The 20,882-nt window shown below is 40.6% G+C and overlaps 1 protein-coding gene across 1 annotated transcript; it reads left to right on the forward strand.

Moving 5' to 3' along the window:
* Nucleotides 1-3,215: 3,215 nt before the first annotated feature.
* Nucleotides 3,216-13,394, forward strand: ldlra (low density lipoprotein receptor a). The gene is made up of 18 exons (XM_042392677.1): nt 3,216-3,520; nt 7,289-7,414; nt 7,544-7,666; nt 8,192-8,572; nt 8,697-8,819; nt 8,938-9,060; nt 9,202-9,321; nt 9,456-9,581; nt 9,711-9,882; nt 9,970-10,197; nt 10,314-10,432; nt 10,542-10,681; nt 10,831-10,972; nt 11,219-11,362; nt 11,481-11,798; nt 12,048-12,128; nt 12,250-12,413; nt 12,610-13,394. The coding sequence occupies exons 1-18, from the start codon at nt 3,436-3,438 to the stop codon at nt 12,664-12,666; spliced, it is 2,772 nt and encodes a 923-aa protein (XP_042248611.1). The 5' UTR covers nt 3,216-3,435; the 3' UTR covers nt 12,667-13,394.
* Nucleotides 13,395-20,882: the final 7,488 nt, after the last annotated feature.

The raw sequence follows: 20,882 nt of genomic DNA on the forward strand, positions 1-20,882 counted from the left end.
TCTGATCTTAGTTTTCCAACACTCTCCTCAGAAGTTAATGGTTGACCCTGACACACTCACATCCTCCTTTCCCTCACGTGATTTTATTAGCATGTAGGAGCACATACCACGACACCTGAACAAACATGGGGGGGGGGGGGTATCATGTATTCGAATCTGCTATGTGGGTGATTCTCATGCCTCAGCTGAGTTTTTGGATGAACAGTCCCCCCGGCATGATTCTCCCTGTCGACCCGTTTTCCTGTGTCAGTGTGTGTTTATACAGTTGTGGTTGTGATTATTTCAGGATTAATTGGCAGTTTTCCCTCGAAGTATTCTCCATTTAGATCTATTTGTGCAACTTGCCTAAAAGATTAGACATGAGCCTTGTGGGTTACAGGATATACAGTATTAGGAAGCTGGAATGTTTTTGCTGCTGAGTTTCACATTGAAACTTTACCTTGCAGCTCTCAGTGTGGAATAAATCTGTCTTGTCCTTCACAAAATTATGGAAACTAACAAGGACAAGAGGCTTTCTCACTTGACAAAACTCAACAATTCCCTCCACCGCTGTAGGCTTTTATTGTTCCATCCCCTTTTCAACACAGTGTCAGTCTTATCCTCTTTTCAAGGGCCAATGTGATGACACCAAATGTAACTTATCCCAAGAAGTAGGTTATTCACAGAGCTGCACTGCCTGTCCACAAGCCACAATGACAACCAGGCCATCCAGAAGTGTAGCACTGTGCTGGCAGGTAGCATTTTCAGTGGATGATTGCTAGCCAAACGCACACACGCAAGTTCGTGTCTGAAACATTTAATGTCGAAACCAGAAAATTTTCTTTCTCCTCAGATTGCTCCTGCATACAAGCATGACTCACACAACGGAGCCCCCCGCCTTCCCACCCACCCACCTGTGTTTGAGGAGCAGAAGCCAAAAACGTGCTTAACTGTTTCTGGGAGAACCTGATTTAACCTTCAGCTGTGAGGACACTGTTTGTTTTGAGCAGAAGCAGTGAATGTGACTGAGATGTGGCTGAAAGCATACTGGAAGAACTAGAAATTGTTTACAGAGGCTGGGGTGAGGAGGTGGAGATATGTGCATAATGAGAGTAAGAAAGCATATCAGTTGTTTTAGAGGGGTGTGTTCTGCTCTCTGGTTCCTCTGGTGAATAAAAAACAGTGACTCTTCTTTATGCTTGGGGCAGTATTAATGCTTTTTTCTCTCAACTGATACTTCAGGAATGTCTCTCCCTCTGCAGTGTCAATCATAACAGGCTGAAAGAGAGGATAGGGGGGTTGGTGTGTGTCTCAGTGTGTGTGTGTGTGTGTGTTTTGGGACAGGAGCCCACACAGTAATCACCAAGCGTCTCATGGGGAAGTATTGAAAACTTCACAGCCGGTCACCCAGAGACCCACTTTTAGCAGAGGCCTAAAAATTCCTTGTCAGTTCTTATTAAATGCACCCCAATGTACAGTGGGGTTAGAGGCGGGTGGGTTCACTCTCTGAAAAAAGCCAACACTGGAGAGAAAATGTGCCTTGTACATTGCTCTGGTTTTAAGTAGTTTGATCTTCAGAATATTTTAAACATAGTGTTTGTTTCTTCCTTTCATTCTCCTCCAGGTCTGTTCAGTTTTTCTGTGCCTTTTTTTTCTTGCTGGCAACAGTGTGACAACTTTGGCCTTCATTTCCATCTGCAGCCTCTGTGATGCAGATCTTCAACACTGAGGTGAAGGAGATAACTGCAGTCCTGTAATTATTGACTGGATGACAGACACAGACCCAGTGTTTTGTGTTCGCCGTGAGGATTTCTCACGTGGTCAGTTCCACTACTTCTGTGGCTTTGTTTATGCATCTCATATGTTTCTTTGAAATAGCAATTGTTTGTGCACATTTATCAGCGTTGGAGTAACACTGAAGGTCAGTCAGTCATGATAAAATGGACTTTGTCAATAAAGGCTATCCGGGGTGAGTGGTGGGGAGCAGGGGGATGCCATGTTATCTGCATGTATAACCTTTTCTGTGATATTGACAGGGTCAATGCATTTACTTACTATGACCAACCTGATATTTCCCTTGAAGAGCTTTAGCTCCTTCTTTCTTTTAAACCAATACCAGTGTTTCATTACCTACCATGTGACACATCTGGACTATTTAACTCTTTTCAGTTACAAAATATCTCTGAGGTATATTCTTGAACTATATGGTCTTTCTGCTTGGTTCAAGGTTGTTGTTTTTACATTTTATCTCTTTAGATGTACTTTATCTCTGCACCTCCTCTGATGTAAATCTCTTTGTAAACTATGCTATAGACCTCTAACAGTTTCAGACTTTGAACCTGGAATCACATGCTGATATATTTTTTATGAGAGGTGGCAACCCTCAGTTCAGGAAATGGAGATACGAAGATAAAAGCTGGAGTGATATGACCTATTTATTAGTTTTTTAACAGAGGGTTTTATCACTGGTCAATTAGCTAATTGTGTACTCCTTACCAGTTTGATCAAAGAAATCTAATGAAATGAATGTTACATGTAACAAAGTCAGTAAATCTATTGATGCAGTTATACCAGCACCATATGAAATTACCACTTAATATGTATGTGTGTGTGTTGACCGGGTCATTTTGTCATATTCAAGTATGGACATCTGCCAGTAAAGTAAAGGCTCACTGCCAATCTTACAGATTTATTTCGTGCATAGTCATGGCTGCTGTGTGTGCAGGACACATTTTGGACTTCAAACCATCTGACCAGGGACGGTTTATTTACTTGGATAAAATGTTGACATCCCCAGTTTGATTTTGTAACAATATTCAGCATGAGTTAAGGTTAAGCTAAGAGAATCAGAGCTATCATTAGAAGAGAAAAGGTGGGAATGAGTCTAGGGTCCCACAACCAAATGGGACTCATACCACTAGTATTAAATTTATAATAGCAGGGGTCTCAGGGCAGTGTTCCCCTCAACTCCTAGCCACACCCCTGTTAAACATGTACTGTTGCAAGGTTAGAGTCAGCCTCCAGGCAATGAAACTAATGTATCCAAATACTATATGGGCATGTGCGCCTGTCTCTCCTTCATCTCTCTGAAAGGGTTAAACTCATAGTCAAAACCATCTCCATATAGAGCTCCGCCCCCCGATTGTTGAGGCTGTGTGCCTCAAAAATCACACCACTCCAAATCCCGCCTACCCCTCCTGGGCCCCTGCGGGCCCCACCCACCCATGGACCACATTGAAATGGGTCTGATGTTGTTGCCAAACATTACAGTGTGCGGAGCATCCTTCCGCAGATCTTCCAGCAGCAGCAGCAGCAGCAGCAGCACCAGCATCTCAGCTCAGAGCGCAAGTAAGGAGGCAACACGAGGCTTTACTACAACCTTTGCAGGGAAAGTGCCAAACAGCAGTCACATTCACTGACACTGTTGTAATAAGCCACATCAGAGTCTGCAATTAGATGTATCTTCCAGTGCGGCTGGAAAACATGGGACGGCCGTGTTACGCGTCACTGGTGTTTCTCATCTGCTCCCTTGTTCAGACAAGTAAGTTCAAATTTCCTGCATTACATCCTGAGATATTAATTAATTAGCTCTATTTTTGATTCAAGAAAATATAAAACTGTGTTGTGCTTCAATTTTACGTTGTTTCATAAAGTATATATATACAAAAAACAATATAAATATGATTTTGGCCAACTATTCAGTGTGTATGGGTTTAAATTGCCCACTCCTCTGACAGCACCGGATGCAAGGTGATGGGGGGAGGGCGCAATTATTCGCAGAATGTAGGTCAAATCTCTATCCCACTCTCTCTTTCTCTCACAATGTATATTCGGGACAAAAAAAAAAGGTTTGACGTCGACTCAACATCACACTTTTCCATAATTCAACCGGCATTAGCCTCAATCTATCAGTCATCAAACGGTAGAAGCTTTAGTTGTGCTTTTCATCACTATTATTCTTGCCTGTATGTTTTGCGCTTTTAATTTACTGGCGCTCAGCTCGCAGCAGGTTCTGCAGCCAATGAGGTTTCAGGAGTGTGAATACTGTGTGTGTGTGTGTGTGTGTGTGTGTGTGTGTGTGTGTGTGTGTGTGTGTGTGTGTGTAAAGATGTCAAGCGGGGTTTCTGAAAGCCGGTTTTTGAAGCTGTTGCCATTCATAATGTGGGAATGGGCGCCACTTGCATTTTCACTGTGGAGAATCCATCATGGGAGAATTTAGATGAATCAGATTTTTGTAATCAGTATTGCAGGTGCACTTATTCTCACTCACATGCCACAGTATGATTCCTACATGATGCAACACCGAGCCTGTTTGCAGGAAGCTTTTTTCCTTTTACCTTAAACGCCCCCATTCTCTGGAAATGAATGGTGTCCCTCCAATACAAACAGACATTGTCTTGAGACAGCATTCCTCAGTTTTGGGTCACACACTCAGACGTGAAGTCACTCATTGTCAGACCTGTTCCCCAGTACGTTAGTTCTGGGAAAAGGTGTATGATGAAACATGTTGGAACTGGCCATCACCAGTCAAAGATATGTGTCGTAATGCAACTTTATCTGTCCCCCATGTTGTGAAATGTTGTGAATATCCGTTGTTGTCTCTCACTCATGTTAGGACAAAGAATCTTTATTTTTGTCACGTTGAGGAGACAAGAAAGAAAATGCATTTATGTCCTTTTCCAAGTCAGAGTGACACCTAATAGAGATATGATTCTAAAATTAAAATAGAGTATGAACAGTTTCCTCTTTCTGCTTACCTCATGGTCGATCAATTAAACACACCAGACGTCAGAGAATTGGCAACAAACATAAGCACATTTGTAATTTTCCCAACACTGGTTTGTACACAATCAATAGCCCAGGCATTCGGTTCAGTTTGTATTTCAAGGTCTGAACTTTAAGCCCATTAAGTAAATAGCCAGCATGAACTTGGGTTTGGGTTACGTGCCATCGGTTTCAGGTAATTAGATGATGTTGGTCTCCACTTTCTCTCTCATACACTTAGGGAAAAGGAAAGTTTGAAATCTATCTTAAAGTTAATATATTCATTTTCTTTTGTATTACCCACAAGGAAATCCCTTTCATAAAACCAGATTTGTCATCATAAAACTTACTATCTTTATGGCAAGACTGCCCCCGCAAAAGGGCAATACCACAAAGCCTTTCACATGGAGTCATAAAGAAATGATTGACTTAGCGTTCAGTTGTAGACTTACTTTACAGCTTTAAAACAGAAGTAACTGTTTGCAATTAGAGTCATATAAATTATTACAACAGTGACAGAAAAACATTTCTGCAACTTGCAGCAGCTTGAGGAAATAAAGCCACTCCTTGTTAAACTACTGTTTAACCATCAACCATGACCAATGGCAACAGATGTTTAACTTCACCCAGAAGCTTTTATGATTTACTGTACTGTAAGACATTCATAACAATAAATAATGTATTTTAACATCCAAATTACTTATACATAAATATTTAATTAGCATTTTTTCTAATTGGTAAAAAGCAAATCTTATTGTAGCAATGAGTATGCCAAATGCATAGCTGCTGGTGGCGTTACTGTGGAACGCCTCCCTCTGGCCCTTGTTGGGAACAGGTGGCCATCCAGGGTTTAGAGCCCCCAGGGCTAGAGGGAGGAATCCCTCATGGCCTCTATCAAGCACCTTTTCATAAAGTGCTGTCTTTCTGATGTACAGTCTAATTGGTTCTTCCAGTTCAGTGGCTTCATCGGGTCCATTAAAGATGGGGGTTGGGAGAGCGACACTGTGCCCTCAGCAAATGAACTCCTTTCAAATGTGGAGTGTTTGGGCCATAAACACTGTAAAGTGTGATCTCTATTGTGATTACGAACTTCCTCCTGCTGATAGTGATAAATACAAGCTGAACTGCTTACATAGGTCTATTTGACTTGGTGTTAACCATTTATCTGCCCTATTTAAACAAGTAGCAACATGCCAGTGTGTGTTTGGTCATGTGTGTGTTGTAGCAGAATATATACCTCAAAGCCACGTGCTCCTCTGGCAGCAAATTTATCACCATCTGTGCTGAACACATACTGTGGCCCCAACAACACAGCTGTAATGGAACCCAACATTTTTAACAAAACACAGACTATCAAGTGAGCTAAGACCAACTTTCTTTGGATTACTGGTGTTTTGTGAAGTGAGGCAATGTTGTATCTGCTCTGAAAAAAATAAAGTCTGTATGTTTGTGGACCAAAAATATTTTTTTTGTATGGCTCTATGGATGGTAGTGTCAATCTGTTGGTCTGTAGGTTGGTCCACCACTTTGTCATCGACTGAAATATCTCAACAAGTATTGAATGGATTCCCAGGAAATTCTGTACAGACATTCACATTCTCCAGAGGATTAATTGACTTTGCTGACCCCTTGACTTTTCCACCACCCACCAACAGGTTTGCTGGATTGGCACAAAATTTTTGTACAGATGTTCATGGTTCCAAATGATGATGTGTACTGACTTTGGTGATCCCGACTCCCTGTCGTGCCAACATGAGACCGACAGTATATGTTTGAGTGAAATGTCTCAACAACTACTGTGTGGATTGGTAAACACACTCATGTCCCTGTTGGGGTGTATTGAGATAACTTGCGCCATAATTTCACTTTATCTAACATTTTGGTTTATGACCTACAAAACTGATGATATTCCCATTAGCCTCAGCTACACTGTATTTAGTGCTAGTTAGCAAATGTTAGCATGCTAACATGCTAAACTAAGACAGTGGTTCTCAAAGTGGGGTTCAGGGACCCCCAGATGTCCCTGAGGGGGTTCCAAGGGATCCCTAGCAAAAAGGGGAATAATTTATTTTCACTATAATTCTATCCATAAGTAACACAATGACAGAATGTATGACTATTTTGGTTTCTATTTGGTTTTGGGTTTCATACACTTTCTGCAATTAAACATCTAATCAAATGGGGGACTGTGGTCTAATTTATGTCAGTTTAGGGGTCCTTGACATGAAAACGTTTGAGAATCACTTAAGAACTAAAATGATCAGCATGGTAAAGATTATACCTGTTAAACATCAGCATGTTGCCATGTTTACATTAGCATTTAGCCCAAAGAACCACTGTGCCTAAGTATAGCCTTGCAGAGCTGCCGAGCTGTAGACTCTTGTTTAATAGTGGTCTGTAGAATTATTATTCTGTGACTTCTCTTCTTTTCATTTGCTGCCATGTCTGTGTTTATGGGGAGTCTTCTTGTAATGGCCCTTGATAGATGATAACTAAAACAACGGCCCTTTTAGCTGAACTGTGTGTTTATATCTGTCTGTCGTAGATGCATTGACAACATGTGGAACCACGCAGTTCCAGTGTGGGAACGGGAGATGCATCACGGTCAGATGGGTGTGTGATGGCACAGATGACTGCGGAGATGGCACAGATGAACTTCCTGGTACTTGCTGTGAGTATCACATGTTTTAACATGAGGATTGACTTGTTATTGCTTTGCATACATACTTGTAGATCCCACAATACCTCAGTCTGATGATTATAGAGTTTCAGTCATTGTTTTTGTGTATTTCACTTCCAGTGGCTAAAACGTGCAGACCGACAGAGTTCAGTTGTTCGGACCGCCTTAACCATTGTATACCGAGCAGTTGGCGCTGTGATGGAAAAGCTGACTGTGAGAATGGAGCTGATGAAGAGAGCTGTGGTGAGTTGACATGCAGTGTTGGAGTTACCTTCAGGCTGCAAGAAGCCACACATCTGTCATACCTCAATCATATGTTATTCTCAGATTTTAAATGGACTGCATTTACATATACGGACTGCCTTTCAATAGTGCCTTTCTAGTCTTATCAACCACTCAAAGTGCTTCACAACACATGTCAACATTCACCCATTCATACACTGATGGCAGAGGCTGCCATACAAGTTACCAACCTGCTTATCAGGAGTGATACAATGTTTCTATATATTAATTTACCCACTTGCACACCAATGGCACATCAGGATTCGGGGTTCAGTATCTTGCCCAAGAACACTTTGACATGCGGCCTGGAGGAGCCACGGTTCGAACCACAAACCTTCTGATAAGTGGACAACTTGCTCTACCTCCTGAGCTACCGCTGCCCCAGTGCTCAGTGCTTCCTTTTCTCATTTGCATCCCCTTCCTTGCTCTAATGTTTTCCTGGTGTTTCATTGCTCTGATCTCCCTGTCACATCTTCTCTCTCTTAGCGCCCAAGCAGTGCACAGACACAGAGTTCCACTGCAGGAATGGCCAATGCGTGTCAAGCTCATTCGTGTGCGATGATGAGGCAGACTGTGATGACGGCAGTGATGAGGCCTCTTGCCCACCTGTTACCTGCAACTCTGCGTCCTTCCAGTGCAACAACACTGTTTGCGTTCCTCGCCTGTGGTCCTGCGACGGTGACGCCGACTGCCCTGACGGCTCGGACGAGTGGCCCCAGAACTGTGGTTCAACGGGACATGCCTCTTCTACCACCCACCGCTGCTCAGCCCTGGAGTTCCGCTGTGGCAGCGGAGAGTGCATCCATAGCAGCTGGAAGTGTGACGGAGGAGCCGACTGCCTCGATCGATCAGACGAAGCTGACTGTGGTGAGTGTGACTGCAAAATTCTTCTTGCCCTGTTGGTTACATGCATGGCATCTTTTTCAAAGCCTGGTTTCAAGCTATCAACTCTTGGATTCATTCCAAATTTCTGCTTGTTGCATCCCTCCAGCTCATCCCACCTGCCGCCCTGATGAGTTTGAATGCGGTGATGGCACTTGTATCCATGGAAGCCGCCAGTGCAACCATCAATATGACTGCAGGGACATGAGTGATGAAATTGGATGTGTCAATGGTAGGAAGCTCCTCCCTGCCCTTCCTCAGTAAAACCTCCAGTCTGTATCTATAACTGAACCACTGTTGAGCTTGCTGTTACCTGATCCTTGTCTTTTATTTACATGTCTCACGTGCAGCAACCCACTGTGAGGGCCCCACCAGGTTTAAGTGCCGCAGTGGGGAGTGTATTAGCATGGAGAAGGTGTGTGACAAGCGGCGTGATTGCAGGGATTGGTCAGATGAGCCTCTTAGGGAATGTGGTGAGTACAGAGGCCCTCATTCATAACTGTCTGCTTAATTACTACTTTTCTGTATTTAATGAGGGTGTCTGCAGCTTTAGAATACTGGTTATGTCCTCAGAAAAAAATACTGTAGTGAACCTTTTCTTCCTCCTTCTGCAGGCTCCAATGAGTGCCTGTACAACAACGGTGGCTGCTCTCATATCTGCAATGACCTTAAGATTGGCTACGAGTGCTTGTGTCCCACTGGATACAGCCTGGTTAACGAGAAACGCTGTGAAGGTGCAAAATCCCAAATATGCACAACAGAGCAGTTATAGCCAGAAATGTGCTTTTTTAGGTTTTGTCACACCATCCAGTTGGTTTCATTTGCCTCAAACTGACATGTTGTTGTTTTCTGCTCTTCTTTGAATCAGATATTGATGAGTGTGCCAACCCAGACACCTGCAGCCAGATCTGCATCAACCAGATAGGCAGTTACAAATGCGAATGTGAGGAGGGTTACCAAGTTGACCCAGCAACTAAAGCCTGCAAGGCCATTGGTAAATATCAGCTGTGTTCCTTCCAGAGTGTTTGCTGAGTGTTTATTGATGTTGAATGTATTTATTTGTTATACTTTAGACTTTTGTGAAGATAACGACTTTAACTCTGTGTCTACTTTGATTTTGTAGGTACAGTAGCCTACCTTTTATTCACCAACTGCCATGAAGTCAGAAAGATGACTTTGGACAAAAGTGAGTACACCAGAGTTATCCCCCGTCTAAAGAACGTTGTGGCCCTGGACATGAACATGGCCACCAAAGAGATATACTGGTCAGACATCTCCAAAAAGAAGATCTACAGGTGAGCAAGGTGTCCAGAGTAACAATCAGAATGAAACTAGTCTTTTTGCTTCATTTACTTGATGCCAGTTTTTCACTTTCAATCCAGAGCTCAGATGGACACGGCAGAAGACTCCACTCAGCACAGCGTAGTGATCGGTAGTAACATCGATGCTCCCGAGGGCATTGCTTTCGACTGGATCCATGGTAACCTGTACTGGACTGACAGTGTCCGCAGCACCATCTCCGTGGTAACTGCTAACGGTAGCCGTCGCAAAACTCTCTTCCAGCAAGGCTTATCTAAACCCCGCGCTATTGTGGTCGACCCCCACAGCAAGTAAGCCTAACAAACTGATGAATGTACAGTAATGCCCTCATCCTTACTGGACTGTCTGTTGATTTCAGTACTTTTAGTTACAATTATTTTCACAAAACATATCTTTGTCCTCCCAGCTTCATGTACTGGACTGACTGGGGGAATCCTGCTAAGATTGAGAAGGCAGGTCTAAATGGAGCAGACCGCACCGCTCTGATCACTGACAACATTGTGTGGCCTAATGGAATTACACTTGGTAAACTCCAGCATTCATGTTTCAAGTTGCTTTTTTTATCCATTCATGTGTGCTAGTGGTCACTCTAGACTGACCTGTGGCCCCTCCTCCTCCCTTGCCTCCTCCCCAGACCTGTTGAACCAGCGGCTCTACTGGGTGGACTCTAAGCTGCACACCCTCTCCAGTATCGACGTGCAGGGCGGTGGTCGACGCACCCTTATCATTGACGAACACCATCTGGGTCACCCGCTGGGACTCACCGTGTTTGAGGTGGATATTTACAACCTGATAAACTCTGTTACACATAAACCCAGAGCCTGTCAAACACAACATCCCATAAACTCCTCACTGCACGTGTAAACTGTAAACTTCTGAAAAAAGTCTTTTCTTCTCCTTTTATTTTCTCTGTGTACTTCTAGGAAAGACTTTTCTGGACAGATGTCAGTAACAATGCTATCCTGAGTGCAAACAGGGTGACTGGTGAAGACATCACACCTTTGGCAGAGCACCTATCATCACCAGAAGACATTATTCTCTACCATAACCTAAAACAGCCTGCTGGTAAGTGAGGTCTTAGAATTTGGAATTTGCACATTTTACACATTAATTAAATTGCTTAATAATGCTTTTTGTAAATTATTTAATTTCATTTTCAACAACCCTAAAAGTTTCATGAGTCAGTCCCAACCCATAATGGTCCAAGTACTGTTTTAGAAGCGTGACAAGACCGTATTGTTTGTCTGTATTGGTATTGGCTTCCAAAAATGTAAAGAAGTTGAAATCAACTAAAATTCCTTTTCATCACAGGCAGGGATTGGTGCCAAGTGTCCAATGGTGGCTGTGAATTCTTGTGCCTGGCAGCTCCTCAAGTGGGCAGGCATCCCCCCAAATATACATGTGCCTGTCCAGATAACATGATGCTAGCGAGGGATATGAGGAGATGTGTACCTGGTATGTAAATTTTTAATGTGGTATGATGTCAAGGAGTAAATTATAAAATTGTAGTGGAATTATTTTGGTCTTTTAAACTTTTCTTACTCTCACTCCTCCTCATCTGTTCCTCCACCAGCTGTGCCAACACCTGCAGCACCCATTCATCCTGAAGTTACACCCACCGCCCCACCTACCACCCCACCTACCACACCACCTACCACACCACCTACCACACCACCTACCAACCCACCATTACCAGCCACGACTACACCCAGACCTCAGGTCCGCACCACCACAGTGCCAATTGTAATCACCAGCACTGTGGCCAAGACAGTGCCACGCACCACCAAGCCTCCAGTCCGGACCACCACACCTGAACCTAGGATCCCTTCACCCCAGCCAGCGAAGCCAAAATTCCCCCAGACCACCACAGAGGCTCCAGTCATGACTCCAGGTAAGCTTTTGCATTTATTGTTATGTTAAAGTCAAATTGCGTAGACAATTTACATTCCTTTGTAGGCTCTTCAAGATTTTTATACTGAACTGAAACCTGTGGTTGTTTTGGAATCAGTCTAAAAATGTACAGTATGCTTTGAGAAATTAGCAGTCAGTAATGTAAAGTATGTACTCTGCAAATGACATGCAATAGATATAGTGCAGGTCGGGTTTCATGTATCATTAATTGTGTTTTCTTTTCCTTCAGATATCCAACATGAATTCACAGCAGCTATACCCAAGACTGCCTCCACCACCCCAATAGCTTTGTATATCATCTTACCTCTAGGTGAGTTGCTTTGGTAGCTTATGCCAAGGCGTTGTCTTCACAAAAACTACTAATTATTTGAGATGACAACAGCTCCAACCATCATGCCTAATCTCTCTCTGGATCTCTCTCTCTTGTGTAGCGATCCTATGTATAGTGGCTGTCGGTGGCGTGCTGCTATGGAGGAACTACAGGCTGAAGAACACTAACACAATCCACTTTGACAACCCCGTCTATCAGAAAACCACTGAAGACCAAGTGCACATTTGGAGGAACCACAGCAGCGATGGTTACACCTACCCAAAAGTGAGTCTAAGAGTCTACTAATCTGATTATATGGAGACAACTGAGATGAACAAACTGCATGACAAAAAAGTTTTCAATTCTTGTCATCTTGTTTTTATAAAATAATACACTCTATTTTAATAATCACACACAGGCTACAGTATATTTTATCCACAAATGTTATATCTGACATGCTTTTTATTTGCTGTCTTATCAGAGACAAGTTGTAAGCTTGGATGAAGAGGCGGACAATCCAGCCTTCACAGAAAACTGAAAAAGGTTGGGCAGAGTGGAGAGAAGAGCCTCAGTGATAAGCTACCTTAGACGTCCTTTTGTATTTTTTTACCTCACATAGCACAAAGATATGGAAGTCAAAGCCAGCATCAGACAAGCTTGAACCACTATATCCTCACAGACGGACAAGTGCTCTACAGTGGAAAAACCAGGGTGAAACATTTTTGTTTTGGTGCACTTTTTTTCCATGGAGTTAACAGCTGACAATCCATTCCTCACCAAATCATACCAAATTATCAGATGTTGGATCCCTAAATATAATGTTTTTTTTACTCTTTATCTGAACTGGGATGCTGATGGTACAACTGGAGAACTCTGTCATTGTTAAAGCCACATAATGTCTTCCTTCTCATCCATCAGTTTAACTGAGCTCATTTAATGCAATATATAATTGTGAATTCCCTCTCATTCATGTTAGATAGAATTCAGAAATAAGGTGTAAATATCATTTTTTAATTATTTTTGTCTGCCATTAGAAAGTGACAAGCTGTTGATGGAACATTATCATATCTTGCACTATTTCTAGTTTAAAGGAATAGTTTTGCATTTTGGGAAATACATGTAGGCCTAGAATTAGATGAGAAGTTTGATACCACTCAGCTTTAACTATGAAGCTAGATCAAGAAGGTGATAAGCTTAGCTTAGCATAAAGCCTGGAAGCAGGGGGAGACAGTTAGCCTGGTTCTGTCCAAAAAGTAAAAAATATGCCTACTGGAACCTCTAAAGCTCACTAATTAACATGTTAACTAATTAACTAATAAACACAAACAGAAATTTGGGGAATTTACAGGGAGTTACATGCTAAGGCTATTTCTTGGTGACTAGCGGCCAGACGCAGTGACTTTCTGGAATAGTTACACAACTCCACTCCCCATGAAACCACAACATGTCTTTTCAACGTTTTTGTGTATGGATTAATCATATGAGATATAAAGAATTAATTAGTGAGCTTTAGAGATGATGGATGGATTTTGTTACCTTTTAGAAAGAGCCAGGCTAGCTATTTTCCTGTTTACAATCTTTATGCTAAGCTAAGCTATTGGCCTACAGCTCAGACATGAAAGTGGATTCAATCTTCTCATCTAACTCTTGGCAACAAAGGCAATAGATGTATTTCCCAATATGTCTAACTGCTCATTTAACTCTTTTTTTTCATTGAACAGAAGAAAATCTGAACCTGAGGTTTTATCCCAAGACAAACACTAACACTAGAGCTGAGAAGGAATGTATGTAATGAATTCAGTGAGTGCCAGTTTAACCAGTGTGACCTCAAACAGTCTTTACATTATGTCAGTGTGTAATTACTTGGAGTTTTACATCAGCCATTGCCATCATAGTAGTGGAGCGAAAATATCATCCAAAGGGACCTAAAGTCACTACTGTAACTAACCTCAAAGAAAACACACAGCACACTGTATTTGTGCCTTGAGTATTGTACTCTGTGATAGCCTTCAGATTTCACATATCACCAATATATCTTTTGAGCTGACCAGCTGGTTACAATGTCCTCCAGCAGCCATCTGTTACATGCCTCTTCAGCTCAATCCTTCTGATTTGTGATTGGCTGTCTGTGTTTTTAGAGCCCTCCTTAAATTTTCCTTCCCTATGTTCCTCTCAGGAGGACCTGTGCATTCCTCAAAGACAAAATAGCTTTGATGAAACCACGTGTGACAGATGGGGCCGTGCCTAATGCTCTGTGCCATGACACATATATATTTACATCCTCCCTCAGGACGAGAACTTCACCTTGCCTTATTCCAGCATTCCTGACAGAAGAAAACCATGTGCCCTATCATGGTTTTAAAAACACAGTTGTCCGTGGCTGCTTGAGCTCATGTTCTGTTGTGATTTTTGACAAAAATGTGCCTTTTTAATGACATGTTTTGTTCAAAAGTCCACGTTGGTGCTATTGAACTCAGTGGATTTGTATAAAATATATGTTTGCCTGTTTACAAAGAATTGTTTAAGGGATGTGGCAGTGTTACATGCAGGTGAGGTTACACAACAACAAAGATGTTATTGTGATGTGGGTAAATGACCGTCGTGAGGCTTTTAGGTAGAGAAACAAATTCATAAGTGCTAGTGAAGCTGTACATAAAGAAGAAGTCATTTCACATTCACAGACTAATAGTGCAGTTTAAGTGTGTGTAAATATAATGTTCATAAATGTAAATATTTGTTCTTATCTGTTTTTTGGTAATGATGTGAGTGTTTTAGCCTGTGTTGTAAACTTGAAACGTTTGCTGTACATAAATAAATGCTTCTATTTATTATAGAATCACTTCACTCTGGAATCAGTTTTTTAAGACTCATCGTGTGCCTGAATTAACTTTGATGCAATTTTTTGCAGTCATAGCAGACTCTTGACTTTGGTGTTGAACTAATGCTTGCGTTGAACTCTTTCCCCACATTCTGCTTTCCAAGTGATGCAACAGCAGTAACTCAATACAGACAAGACAAATAGAAAATACAGGGATACAGACAAGCAATATGACAGCTGACAGATTGTTAGACTAGAAAATGCTCAGCAGAAATGTATGCATGAAAGTAACACAGATAAATACAGTAATAGCAGAAGTAGTAGCAGAAATAAGGTGAAATAATTATGTGAAATATGTATGAGGATATGCCAAATTATGTGAAATATGCTCTTGTGATACCTTAAACCAGTGACTTTTTGTTTGTTCAATACAACTGTCAATGATCAAGCTGGTCAAGCTTACATTTGTACAAGAGTGACAGAGGGCATCACTTTACTTTTACCTTCATTCAACTAGTTATTCATTATCTTTAGCTTAACATTTCACCTCTTTATTCATTACTCTTCGTTAGCTATTTCAATGTTTATCCATGACTTTGGCTATCTATCTATCTATCTATCTATCTATCTATCTATCTATCTATCTATCTATCTATCTATCTAGCTCTTCAAGTGTCCTCAAGTGTTTAAACTGTTTATCCATTACTTTTAGCTGTTTTCAACTTTTTACTTTTAGCTTACTATTTTCACCTGTACTTTTTGCTATCATTATACTTTTAGATAATTATATTAGGTCCAAATCCAATTAATGAATTCATTAACTAATTTATTCATTACTTTAGCCAGGTAGTTTTATCTAACTATTTAAATAGTTTCCCCATTTAGCTTTTAGCTCATGTCAAATGCTCAACAATTGCTTCAACCTCTTTACTTTCACCTATTTCATTTACCTACTGTTTGTTGTAAATTCACTTAAAGGACCAATGTGTAGGCATCCAGCGGCAAGGTTGCAGATTGCAAACAACTGAATACCCCTCCCCCTCAAGCGTGTAGGAGAACCTACAGTGGTCATGAAACTCACGAAAAACGTGAAAGGCCCTCTCTTGAGCCAGTGTTTGTTTTGTACGTTCTGGGCTACTGTAGAAACTTGGTGGTGCAACATGGCGGGCTCTGTGGAAGAGGACCTGCACCCTACATAGATATAAAGAGCTCATTCTAAGGTAACAAAAACACAACGATTCTTATTTTCAGGTGATTATACACTATTTAAAACATACTTATGAATATTATATTCCATTTACATTCCATTTCTGGCAATTGATCCCCCTAAATCCTACATACTGGTCCTTTAAGATCAACATCACACCAATTTGTAATCATATTCGGCTCTCTATTCTCTTCTTTAACACAAATCAAATCACAATTTTTCTGCTTTAAACAATGCAACAGTTTACATGTGTTAGAAACTGGGTGTTTATTTCAGCTGAGCTTTTCTATTAATTTTAATTTAGCAAAACTCACTTAACGTGAAAAAGTAGGCGACTACATGAGACATATGGTCTTGATTTTATTTGTCAATTTTTGAGAAATGTCTTACCTAAATATTATTGCCACATCTTTCCTTTATTGCAACATAGTACACAGCTGAAAGCTATCTTCTATATTACTTTCATACTTGCTGTGGTTTTATCACGTGGGGCTGAAATGCTGGTTAAGGTATGAGAAAGATGAATGGTTTTGAAAAATGTACAGCAGCATATTCCACAGTTTAACAGCTTTGGTATGCAGACGTGGCTGAAAACGTGAAGTGGGTTTTTTCCCCCTCTTTTTTTCAGAGGGCTGGCTGTGCCTCTATAGCTCTTCTATGAAAAACAATATACTTTCCCTGGAAGTCAATACGTCACAGCGAAAGGCAAAACCCTGTAGTTTCTCAGAAATTCTCCAACACACAACCAATCACAAGTCGGAAAAATAACAACACTGTGTGTGTGAAAGTCTCCAGTGTTTCCCCTGGGATGACTGCTTTGGGGGTTGGCGGCGGGGGGTGCGGAGGCGGGGAGGAAGGAGGTGGGGTGCAGGAATGAGAGCTGGAAAGGTTTTTACAAAGTTTATATGTTGTCAATACAGTGTGAACACATTAATAAGTACCCCTCACAATGTGGTAATATTTAACATTGTAACATAGTAAATTGTCAGGTGATTTTTATAAACCAACAGAGCAGAGACAGAGAGGTTTCCATGACTCCACACACAGCTTGGTAGACTTCATAAGCAGTTTGTAATGTGTTTATTCATGTTGTCCTTCACACAAAAACAATAATTTGCACTTTGAAAGATGTAATAAGTTGTTGTCTTGTAGACAGGGAAAATAATAATGATACACTGTGTTTTTTTCAGTCATCGAAATGCTTCGCAGCTTTAAGAGCAAGCCACAATAACACGTCAGAGAAGAGGAGGGAAACAAGCAGCTCTGTGACCCTGCTGATCTGCGGTCAAACCCACCAGTAGGCATGTCACGTGCAGAGTTCAAGGCTGGGGAAGAATGGAAGAACTAACACAAGCAAGGGAAAAGATGCAGTGATACATCTATAAACATGTGGGTAAACATACAGATGAGAAAACAAGCAGCTCAAGCTGACTTTCTGATTTCCCACTGGTAGAAAATCTAATACTGTATATGATGATTAGTAACTATATTCAACATCAGGAATCAGCATCAACCTTTCCTGACCTGTCTCTCATTTCATCATGAACAATACCTCACACTGGCAAAAAACAGTTCTCCAGACTCCCAATCCTGCGATACAGTTTGTTTTTGCTGGCAGAAAATCTCTGTTTTTCAAAGAAAGGTTTCATCCGATCCCTTGACATATTAATCATTAATCTAACCACAAAAGGTCATGTACAGCTGGCTGGATCATTCCAGTAACTTCTACGGATCACTGGAATAAACACCGCTGAAGTCATGGAATGTTTTTCACTCACCACATATGTTTTTGACTTTAAAAGAAAACCTAAATATCCAGTTTAGTAAAGACAGTTCTCTCTGACTGCAGCGCATTTGAACTTATATACTTTTCAGGTGTATGACTCAACTTGATTCAGAGACACATTTATAGTTAACTATAGGGATCATGTTCAGATTTTGATGCATATATGTATTTTGTGTTATACAATTATATGTTCATTAATTATACATAACATGACACATACATATATGCAGTATTTACTGTGATGAAATTTCTGATCATCTTCCAATAAATTTCACCTGATGTTTAAGACATGTGATCTCCCACAGGGTAATGATATGTAAACAAAACCTGGCAGCCAGGTGCCCAGTCCATGCATCATTGACCTTTGCTCAGACTATGTTTTGTTGGAGAGAGACCAGGACTGGCCAACAGACAACAGCTTGACCAATTACTCCTATAGTCATTATATTTGATACATACGGAGATATTATCTCCTCTTAAAGTTTTGTCCCCTCAGAACACCCCCTAGTTTCTATTGATATATTTTTTATAATTGTGTGGGGCATTTTATGCATTTATCAGACAGGAAGTGAGAGGAGTGAGACATAGAATGACATGCAAAAATATAAAATCGATGCACAAGACAAAAATTTAAGTATAAACTAAAATTCTCAAAGCTCAGCTTGTGTTTCTTCAGTATCCTGCTGCAATGATATCGAATTGGCTTTTTGTCCAGCATTTTTAAGGTTTGTCCATGGACTCTTGTGATTTAATGGGTGTTTGTTCAGCCTGCCCACATATGTAACACACATGTGCGTAAAGGACCATAGCATGCATAAATATCTTGGCTACATCTATAAAGACAGTTTTAAATTTACCTAAAATTTTAATTAATTGTTTCTTAAGATTGAGATTTTGATCCATAATATGACAAAGATACTTAACTTCAGTAACTATATCAGACATTTCACCCTTGATGAGAATGTCAAAATGAGGGGGCTGTGCATTGGTTTTGGGGGAAAAAACAGACCTTTTGTTTGCCAACATTCAAACTAAGGCATGTTTGATCAAGCCATTGTGTGATCCTTTCCTTAGCATTTGTTAGCTTTAGAGCAGCTAGTTCTGTTGTTTTTGCATGTGTGTATGCAACACTGGCATTGACATTTGCAATTCTAACCTGTGACACTGTTGTGGGAGATAATTAATATAGGCTGAATAGTAGGGGACCTAGTGCTGATCCTTGAGGTACACCTAATTGCACACTTTTTATTACTGGAAAGTGCATCATTAACTTTAACAAACAGCATCTTTTTAGATAAATATGAGGTCAGCCATGCCAGTACTTTTGATGAAAAATTCAATTTAGAGAGCTTAGAAACAAGAATGCCATAACTGACTTTATCAGCTTTATGCAAATCTAAAAATACAGCACCTACTACTCCTCCTTTATCATGCCTTTAGTCTTTTGGGTTTAAAGTAGCTGTTTTGGTGGAATGATGAAGCCAAACTGCATATGATGTAAACAAAAATTGTTGTTGTAAGATAAGATGATTAATAGGAATGAGAACTTTCTCTTGTTGAAAGTAGGCTACTTGCAGTATGCTTATAGGTCTATAGTTACTGTCTACAGCCATGCTAGTGCCTTTGTGAGGCTGTATTTATGCACAACTGTGCTTTCAGCTAAACACTGATGCTAGCATGGCTAGCAACATGCTCACAATGAGAGTGCTAAAACGCTGATTTAGCAGGTGTTTAACATGTTTACCATCTCATTTCAGGGTCTTGGCATGCTAACATTTGCTAACTAGCACTAAACCGAAAATAAAGTTAAAGATCCCCTCCAGACATGTTTTAAGATGTATGTAAAATACTCTACTTTGAATAATGATTTGTGTCTGTCTGTGTCCACAAAAAATCTAATAAAATACTAAATAAACTTTACTAAGAGAATTGAGAGGATTGTCATCCAACTGTAGACCCTTTTCACAGCAGATATTTTGACTTATCAAAGCAGGAAAAGCACAGGTGGAATAATTGATGAAGGCTGCATCCCATTTAGGTGATCCAGTTACAGGTATGCAGGTAGGTAAAGGCTCAGGTATTACTCGTCATGTTCACTCACTAACATGACTTACTGGGACAATTAATGGAATGGAGCAATCGTTAATGTTATTATTTACACGTGTGCTTTTTCTGCTTTGAAAGGTCAAAATGTCTGCTTTGAAAAGGGTCTTCTATCAATTTCTTATCCGAACTATGGACAAACATACTAATGTGTTCTTAAATGGATTGATATTAAAATATTTACATATATTTTCTGCAACTTGTGGGATTTTTACATTTTAAAAAAGCCCTTTTATGTTTCCCACAACAGTAACTTAGAGGGAGAGTACAGGGTTTATGAGATGGATCTGTGTGTGTTTAAACTCACAATCATATTTTGCAATTTTCTGTTTCATCCTATGCCATACACTCAGAGCTGTATGGGGATGATCAATATTCAGTGTAAGCCTCACTGAAGTCCCTGAGTGAGGTCAAACCTTTGTGTTTATCTGGTGCGATGTATGAATACTGTGTCAGGGGTCCTTGTCAAATATTGTTGCTGTCATGAATCATATCTGAGGCTTGTCAGTCCTTAAGATTCATTTTGGACACTCTTCCAACACATCTTGATGCTTTGTTTTTATTTACAAGTGTCAGTCTGAATTTGAGCCATTGGCCCCAGAAAACCAGGGGAGAGAATTATGGAAAATAAGACAACAGAAATATATAGAAATATTATTTTTCATCGCTGTGGCTGACTGATCTGCAGTGCCTGTATGCATGAATCAGAAATCAGATATAGGATGGCCTTTTGGAGTAGGTAAATACATTTTATAGTACATCAAGTAAATTGACATTTTGATTTATCCTGTGTTGTGTGTTAATGATTGGATGGGACCTGACGTCATGCTGCTTTGCCTC

Source organism: Thunnus maccoyii, chromosome 18, assembly GCF_910596095.1.
Source record: "Thunnus maccoyii chromosome 18, fThuMac1.1, whole genome shotgun sequence".
In the NCBI taxonomy this organism is placed as follows: domain Eukaryota; kingdom Metazoa; phylum Chordata; class Actinopteri; order Scombriformes; family Scombridae; genus Thunnus; species Thunnus maccoyii.

Bases quoted from the DNA above. Each gene is read 5' to 3' on its own strand.
- ldlra (XM_042392677.1), top strand. From the start codon at position 3,436: ATGTATCTTCCAGTGCGGCTGGAAAACATGGGACGGCCGTGTTACGCG. The intron at 8,820-8,937 runs GTAGGAAGCTCC...TCTCACGTGCAG, and splicing joins TGAAATTGGATGTGTCAATG to CAACCCACTGTGAGGGCCCC. The intron at 12,129-12,249 runs GTGAGTTGCTTT...TCTCTTGTGTAG, and splicing joins GTATATCATCTTACCTCTAG to CGATCCTATGTATAGTGGCT.